The sequence below is a fragment of the Myotis brandtii genome, unplaced genomic scaffold (assembly GCF_000412655.1).
Source record: "Myotis brandtii unplaced genomic scaffold, ASM41265v1 scaffold168, whole genome shotgun sequence".
NCBI classification, from domain to species: domain Eukaryota; kingdom Metazoa; phylum Chordata; class Mammalia; order Chiroptera; family Vespertilionidae; genus Myotis; species Myotis brandtii.
The window spans coordinates 607,177-615,193 of NW_005356173.1; the positions used below are offsets into that span (position 1 = coordinate 607,177).

At 57.3% G+C, this 8,017-nt stretch overlaps 2 protein-coding genes across 2 annotated transcripts in view; one reads left to right on the forward strand and one right to left on the reverse strand.

The window, feature by feature from the left end:
• The first annotated feature begins 370 nt into the window (after positions 1 to 370).
• ZYX (zyxin) lies at positions 371 to 8,011 on the forward strand. The gene is made up of 8 exons (XM_014536869.1): positions 371 to 598; positions 746 to 838; positions 937 to 1,473; positions 5,140 to 5,260; positions 5,391 to 5,560; positions 5,693 to 5,871; positions 6,941 to 7,061; positions 7,595 to 8,011. Exons 2-8 carry the CDS (start codon positions 809 to 811, stop codon positions 7,697 to 7,699), a joined length of 1,263 nt encoding a protein of 420 aa, XP_014392355.1. The 5' UTR covers positions 371 to 598; positions 746 to 808; the 3' UTR covers positions 7,700 to 8,011.
• The window catches only part of EPHA1 (EPH receptor A1), a 15,233-nt gene continuing 14,563 nt past the window's right edge, over positions 7,348 to 8,017 (reverse strand). The window contains exon 18 of the transcript XR_001361384.1: positions 7,348 to 7,432. The gene's annotated coding sequence lies outside the window, so the exon portion shown is untranslated. The remainder of the gene's footprint in view (positions 7,433 to 8,017) is intronic.

The following is an 8,017-nucleotide window of genomic DNA, read 5'->3' on the forward strand; positions in this document are numbered from 1 at the left end:
GGCGCCGCGCTGGGGGCAGTGGCTTCGGGGTTGGGGGTGTTTGGAAAGGTTGCCGCGGAGGGGGCTGGGCGCAGCCACCCTGTCCCGAGCAGATGTTCTTACCTCATCGCGGAGCTTGTGGCTGGGAGCCAGGGCTCCTGGGACCGGTCCAAGTCCCCGCCTGGGGGTGGGAGGTGGGAATGTGGGGCACGAATCTTGCCTCCGGGTCCGTTTTCCGAAGTGTAACGGGAGCTGCACCGCTCCTGCGCGGAGCCCCCATGCTCCCCCGTTTCCTTCCCGCGTGCCCCGGGACCCTTGAGAGTTCTTGGCTGAGGGGATAGGGCTGTGGAAGGAGGGGAACTTAGGGAATGGGGTAGAGGGGCGCCTGCTGACTGCCCTCTTTCTCCTTCCTACCCCAGACCTTCCCTTACCACCTCCTCCCCTCCTTGGGGATGGCGAGGACACGGAGGGCACCCTGGGAGGTGCCTTCCCGCCTCCCCCTCCCCCGATCGAGGAGCCTTTTCCCCCTGCACCTCTGGAGGAAGAGATCTTCCCCTCCCCACCGCCTCCACTGGAGGAGGAGGGGGGCCCTGAAGCTCCCATCCCGCTCCCACCACAGGTACGGGGTCTGGGAGGGGCAGCTAAACCGGGACATCCCCCCCCCCGCCCCCCAAGGAGAGGAGGGTCCTTTCTGACCTCCTCCGCACCTCCCCCCTGATGGGGGAATGGAGGACTGAGATGGGTGTTCTGACCCTTGACCTTCTAGCCCAGGGAGAAGGTGAGCAGTATTGATCTGGAGATAGACTCTTTGTCCTCACTGCTGGATGACATGACCAGGAATGATCCCTTCAAAGCCCGGGTAAGGAACTGGAGAGGAGGAAAGGAGTGGGGACAGAACTGGGGAGGGCTGCACCCTCCTCCAACTACACTTCTCTCCCCCTCCCCCTCCCCTTGCAGGTATCATCTGGATATGTACCCCCACCCGTCTCCACTCCATTCATTTCCAAGACCAGTACTAAGCCTGCAGCTGCAGGCACAGCACCCCTGCCTCCTTGGAAGGCCCCTTCTAGCTCCCAGCCTGTGTCCCAGGCTCAGGCTCAGCCTCCGAGCCAGGCACAGTTCCATGTGCAGCCCCAACCCCAGCCCCAGGCCAAGCCTCAGGTCCAGCTCCATGTCCAGTCCCAGCCCCAGCCCCAGCCCCAGCCTGTGCCTTTGGCTAACAGTCAGCCTCGAGGTCCCCCAGCCCCACCTCCAGCCCCTAAGTTTTCTCCAGTGGCTCCCAAGTTTACTCCTGTGGCTCCCAAGTTCAGCCCTGGAGCCCCAGGTGGACCTGGGCCACAGCCCAATCAAAAGTTAGGGCCCCCTCAAGCTCCCTCTTCCACTGGCACAGGCTCCCCTCAGCCCCCCAGCTTCACCTATGCTCAGCAGCGGGAGAAGCCCCGCGTGCAGGAGAAGCAGCACCCAGTGCCCACACCGGCTCAAAATCAAAACCAGGTGAGGCAGGGTGGGAGGACCAGGCTGAGACATGGGTGCTGGGGACAGGGGATAAGTCAGGAGCCAGAGAATGAGGGCAAAGATGAGTGGGTGGGGATGGTGGGAGAGGAGTTTCCAGCCTCTAGGGTTGGACTGGTGGGGGGGCTGGGTGTGGCCTGATTGGGAGTGGGAGCAGCACAGGCTCTGAATTAGGCGGAGGGTTTGGTGGACCATCCCTTCCCGCTTCCCCAGTATGTTAGAGGGGAGGATGACCTCATCATCAGTCCAACCCTGGTTCTTCCCCCTTCCTGGATTCTTGGGTTAATCTCTCTTTCTCTGAGCACTCTCACTGCCTGGGGGTGATAAGAGTGGCTGCACTGGCTGAGCCAGCATCTGCTGTGTGCCAGGCACTGTGCTCTGTGCTCAGGATGGAAGAGATCTCTCAAAGAGGTTAAGCCTGAGGGAGTCAGCTGGACCTGGGATAGAATTCCCAGCTCCCATCTCACAAAATCCTAGGCAAGTGAGGTGAACTTTGAGCCTGTTTCTGTCCTTGAAATAACATTATCCACCCCATACAATGGTTGTGAAGATCAAGGGGGCTAACGCATAGAACGTGCTGAGGGTCTTTATCTAACACATGAGTGCCCCAAATTGAAAAGTTCGCATTCCCACCTTTTAGTTCAGGAGACGAGAGCGTCTGAGTTGAAGGGACCCTGATGGTCATCTAGTCCAACCAGCGACAGAGTAAACGGACAGCAGGAGTGTCTGTCTCTGTGTGTGCAGGCACAGATGGGGCAGGAGGAGATGCCAAGGACCCATAAGTTGTGCAGAATTCTGTGTTACAGAAGCTCCAAACAGGGAGTCAACATGGGGTGGCCAGTTAGGGAAGGCGTCCTGGTGCTGGTGTGCTCTGAGGGATGGTCGGACTTAAGAATCCAGAGAGGAGAATGAAGGGCACTGGGGTGGGAATAGCATGAGCAAAACTCAAGGGCACAAATACACCAGAGTGTTTGGAGACTAGAAAGTAGAAGGTTCCTCTGGGAAGTTATAGAGCAGTGTTGGCGAACCTATGACACACGTGTCAGAGGTGACACTCGAATTCATTTTTTTGGTTGATTTTTCTTTGTTAAATGGCATTTAAATATATAAAATAAATATCAAAAATATAAGTCTTTGTGTTACTATGGTTGCAAATATCAAAAAATTTCTATATGTGACATGGCACCAGAGTTAAGTTAGGGTTTTTCAAAATGCTGACACGCCGAGCTCAAAAGGTTCGCCATCACTATTATAGAGCCACAGAGAGGTAGGTGGGAGCTCGAGGGAGCCAGTCAGATCTGGCAAGTCCTTCATAGCTTCCGAGTAAGTGTGTGAGTGGGTTGGAAGACCTGTGACAGCCATGCCTTTGGAAGCTTTTGGGATAGTGCTTACAGCAGAGGTGTGTACTAGAGGTAGGAGATTAGTGACTTATGAGGGGATAAGAGCTGTCAAAGCAAATGCCTCTAGGACCTGGTAACTGATAAGCAGTTGGGAGAGGAAGGGAAGGGGTAAAAAATGCCTGGGTGTGTCGGGGGGAATGAATGACAGTAATGCTGACAAAATAGAGAAGTCCAGAAGGGGAAATGCTTTGGACAGGAAGAGGAGGGGTCCAGCTGTCAACGTATTGAGCAACAGGCTCCAGGAGGACTTTCCTTCAGCTGGAACTGTCACTCAGTTAGAAATGGAGGGCCGGGTTTTAGGAGAGGCCTGGGACTCAAGGTTGTCACGGGGCAGTGGTACTGAAGCAGCCCAGGGTGCTTGCACAGCAGGAGCTTCGGGCCTGGGAGGAACCTGGGTGATGCTCCCGCTGGTTAAGTGGGAGGGGAACAACGGCAGAAAAGGAGGAGCATCATGTCGGGGTGGGATCTTGGGGGACAGATGTGATGGCTGAGGAGCCCTTCCGTAGGTTTGAGGAGGATGAGGACTATAGGAAGGTCACAGGTTTGACTGTTTGGAAGTCACCGAAGGCTGTGGGGTGGTCCATTTGTGCCCTTTGGTGGGGACAGTGAAAGGAGTTGCGGACTGCATGGGCACTGAGGAAACGGAGTTTCCAGAGTGGCCTGCTCTGGAGGGTTGGCAGAGATGGACTAGGGCAGGGCTTGTGTGTGTGTGTGTGTGGTTTTTCATGTTAGGGGATGTGCTCAGGTATGTGTGTGAACCAAGAGGAAGAAGCTGGTGCAGGGGGGTTAGAGGTGCCTGAGAGCAGGAGCTGCTGCTCCATGGAGTCTGGAGGAGAGGAGGTGACGGCCCCCTTACCGTGGCGTTCCCGGAGAGCAAGGACAGAGTCACCACAGTGTTTCTGTGGAGAAGAGGAACACTGAGGGAGCTCAAGCTGGCCAGCTTCCATCTTCTCAGTCGTGTAGGAGGTGAGGTAATTGGTGAGAGCGAGGGGCTCGAGGGGATGGAAAGGTTTGAAACAGCTGCTGTGGGGAAGGAAGGCCACTGGGAACCCGCAGGAGCCAAAAGCCAGACAGCCGAGCTGCGAGCTGCGGGTGACTGGGGCTGAGGTCACCGAGGGCCCTGCTGTGTTTTGTGTTTTGTGAACTCACTCTGCAGCCGCTATGCCTACTTCTGTAGCCTGGAGGCAGAAACAGGAAGCGGGTGGTGTGGCCTGGGCTGAGATTGGGCCAGATAAGTGAGGTGGCCCAGGGTGGCTAGAGGGGCTGGGAAAGCCTTGTAGAAATAAGATGGTCATGGGGCCTTCTGTGTGTCTGCATCTCCAGGCAGGCACAGCTCTGGATGCAGAGGGGTGAAGGTGGTGGGGCCCAGGCTGAGGGGGGAAGGTGGCTGTGGGAGGAGGTAGCTGGGAGACTGAGGCTCCAGGTGTTAGGGGAATGAAGGCATGGGCAGGCAGAACCTTCAGTGACCACAGTCCTACGTGGACTTCTCCAGTAACAGAAGACCAACCAGCGTTCCTATCGAAGCGTCTCATGGTAATGCTGGTGGAGTCAGACAGTGCCTGTGGCGCTTCCTCCTGGTACTTGTTGGGGTCCCTGCAGTGCCCCCTAACCTCATCCCACTGCCCTCCCTAAGCTCTCTCAGGATCCCCTAAATAGTGGGATCCCCAGTTGTGGGCTGGCCCTTCTCTGAGGCCTCCAGGGGAGGAAGTGAGGTCAGGAGGGACCCTGGACCTCTGTGGAGGGCTGGGGGCTGGGCTGCCGCAGGTAGCTCTGGGGGTTTAACCTGTGATTCCTGCCTGTGTTGTATCCTCACGCTGACAGGGCTGCTCAGCAGCAGGCGGGACGGGTAGGTGTGTGCGTACCTGGGTGCGCAGCCCATCGCGCCGACCTCTCCTGTGGGGGGCCATGTCCGAGCATGCTCTGTGGAGTTGATGCGTGGCCTGGTGTGTTCGGTGCTTCAGTGACCTGAGCTGCTGTGTGCGTGGCCTTCGTCCGCTCAGTCATTCTGGCCTGTCTGTGGCTGCCCAGGGGTGTTTGGGCAAAGGGGGTGGAAGGTCATTCCCTCCCCCTTATTCGAGTGGTGCTGGGGTCTGGGAGGGGTCGTGAGGAGCTTTCAGGGTCAAATCTGAGCATCTGGGAAATGGGAGGGGAGTTAGTTCTTCCTGGAAGAAAGTGGGTAAGCTGGTTGGGGAATGTTCTTGGAGGGGGTGACCCTTTAGAGGGTTTAAAGAGAGTGTTGGGGTTTCAGGTGCGCTCCCCTGGGGCCCCAGGACCTCTTACTCTGAAGGAGGTGGAGGAGCTGGAGCAGCTGACCCAGCAGCTCATGCAAGACATGGAGCATCCTCAGAGGCAGAACGTGGCCGTCAGTGGTGAGCCCACCGCCCCCTTGCTGGGATGTCTGTCCCCCCCTTCATTACTGTGCTGGCCACTCCTGTGGCTCCACTCCCTCTTCGAGGGATCAGCTGACTCCTATTTATCTATCTTCTTTGGCCTACCCAGAATCCTGTGGCCGGTGTCACCAGCCCCTGGCACGTGCACAGCCCGCAGTTCGAGCTCTGGGACAGCTGTTCCACATCACCTGCTTTACCTGTCACCAGTGTGAGCAGCAGCTGCAAGGACAGCAGTTCTACAGCGTGGAGGGGGCGCCATATTGTGAGGGCTGCTACACTGTGAGTCAGGTTTGAGGCTGAGGGCCACTCTGGGGCTCAGCGAGGGGTTGGGGTGTGGACATGTGGAGACCTGCCTTGGCAGCTGGCTGTTGGGTACAGTTCCCTGCCAATCTCCTGCTGCTCCCTCCTCAGGACACCCTGGAGAAGTGCAACACCTGTGGGCAGCCCATCACTGACCGCATGCTGAGGGCCACGGGCAAAGCCTACCACCCTCAGTGCTTCACCTGTGTGGTCTGCGCCTGCCCCCTGGAGGGCACCTCCTTCATTGTGGACCAGGCCAACCGGCCCCACTGCGTCCCTGACTACCACAAGTGAGGACCCACCACTACCTCTGGGCGCTTCTCTGGGGCCAACCATGGTTTGTCTGGGAGCCAGGCTGCCCCTCTGATCCCAAGACAGCTCCAAACCCCTGGTCTGGCTTTCTGGCAACCATGTTTTATCTGTAGATGGCAGGGACGAATTTATGTGGACTAAGCCAGCGGTTCTCAACCTGTGGGTTGTGACCCCTTTGGCGGTCGAACGACCCTTTCACAGGGGTCGCCTAAGACCATCCTGCATATCAGATATTTACATTATGATTCATAACAGTAGCAACATTACAGTTAATAAGTAGCAACGAAAATAATTTTATGGTTGGGTCACAACGTGAGGAACTGTATTTAAAGGGCCAGAAGGTTGAGAACCACTGGAGTCACTAAGCTATCCAGGAGCCTTAGACCTAGGTAGCAAGTCTTGCTCCTGGCCAGTCCCCTGGCCCTTGGCTCACTGAAGCTTCTTCTGGGTTCGGCGACATTTGCTGGAGTGACTTCATTTCACACAGGCCAGGTTGTAGATGTTCCTTTGGAGGTCAGTTGTTAGGAACTCTGGTTCCCTAGAGAGTATTTACAAGGTGGCTACTTTCTCAGGCCAGCAGCAAAATCCTGTAAGGTAGCTAGAGGGCGGTACAGGGACCCCACAGAATCTGGCTCCCACCTCTGTTTGAGGTGTGCGTTTTTTAGGATTGCACCTTGGGTGGCCAGGGCTTCATGTCCCTCTGTACCTCCCAGCAGTCGGGCAGAGACACCTGCGTGGTGAGGGGTGGACTAGGGTCAGGGGTCCAGGGATGGGACCAGCAGGGCTCCGCTGGGTGTGCTTTCTGCAGGATGAATGTGAGGGGGTGAGGACCTGGTGGCAGTGGGTTTGGGGCGGGTGGGGTTTTGGGAGATGCGGGTGGCTGGTCTTAGGCCTTTCTGTTGGGCTTCCTCTACCTTGAGATGTGGGAAAGATGGGCAGAGAAGTCTGCCTGTTGCCATGCCACCGCCGTCTGCTCTCCCTGTGCTCTGGTGAGAGCGCGGGTGCCTCTTCCCACATCCTGACTTGTACCGCCTTGCTGCCCTCCAGGCAGTTCGCGCCCAGGTGCTCTGTCTGTGCAGAGCCCATCATGCCTGAGCCTGGCCGGGAGGAGACTGTGCGAGTGGTCGCTCTGGACAAGAACTTCCACATGAAGTGCTACAAGTGTGAGGTCAGTGTCCCTGGGGCCTGAGGGCTGGGAGGTGTGGGGACATTATTCACTGGCCAGGTGGTGAGCAGTGCCAGCCTGCAGTTTTGAGGGTGGTCAGTGGCAGTGCCCAGGCCCACCCAGCCCAGATGCTTTGGTCACTGCAGGAAGGGGGTTGTGGGGTTTCTGTGGGGTCACTTAGTTGCAGATAAACCAAGATAGGAGACTGCACAGTGGTAGGGAAGGGTGCTATGCTTTGTGGTGACCAGGCTGGGGTCTCACCGAGACTCAGAAGAAAGGAGAGTCAGAATGGAATTGAGACATGTGGGAATGGCCCCATATCCTTTATTGGGATGGGTGCAGCTCTATCCACTGCCCATCCTTGTACTGGATGCCTAGGGGACAAAAGTGAAAGTGGGGGATGAATGGGGGTGGGGAGGCACAATGAGGATATCAGCTCAGAGCTATGAAGCACTTGGCCTTGCTAATGCAAAAGTGGGGGTGTGTGGGGTGCACAGGGGCCCTTCCCATCAGGGAGTTCTTCCACTTTCTCCTAGGACTGTGGGAAGGCTCTATCCATTGAGGCGGACGACAATGGCTGCTTCCCCCTGGATGGCCATGTGCTCTGCCGGAAGTGCCACACTGCCAGAACCCAGACCTGAGTGAGGACTGGCCCCTTCTTCACTGGGAGTTAATTCCCCATCAGCGGACCACCCACACTGAGACCACCCTGCTCCTCCACTGGCCCCGCCCCTGGGTTATTTTTTGTCTAGCCTCTCCCTCCATTCCAAACCCCACCCAGTATCCCAAGGTCCCTGACCCAGGGCCCCAACAGAACCCAGGATGCAGAGTCCTGGTTCTGGGTTTCTAGTCCCCTCTCCCATCCTGCAGGGACCTCCCACCACCCTTCAGATACCCCATCTGAGGGTCGCCAGGTTGAGCGCTGCTGCTTTCACTGCTGCACACATGCCTCAGCTGCC

Bases quoted from the DNA above. Each gene is read 5' to 3' on its own strand.
- ZYX (XM_014536869.1), top strand. From the start codon at position 809: ATGACCAGGAATGATCCCTTCAAAGCCCGG. The intron at 1,474-5,139 runs GTGAGGCAGGGT...TTGGGGTTTCAG, and splicing joins CGGCTCAAAATCAAAACCAG to GTGCGCTCCCCTGGGGCCCC. The intron at 5,561-5,692 runs GTGAGTCAGGTT...CTCCCTCCTCAG, and splicing joins ATTGTGAGGGCTGCTACACT to GACACCCTGGAGAAGTGCAA.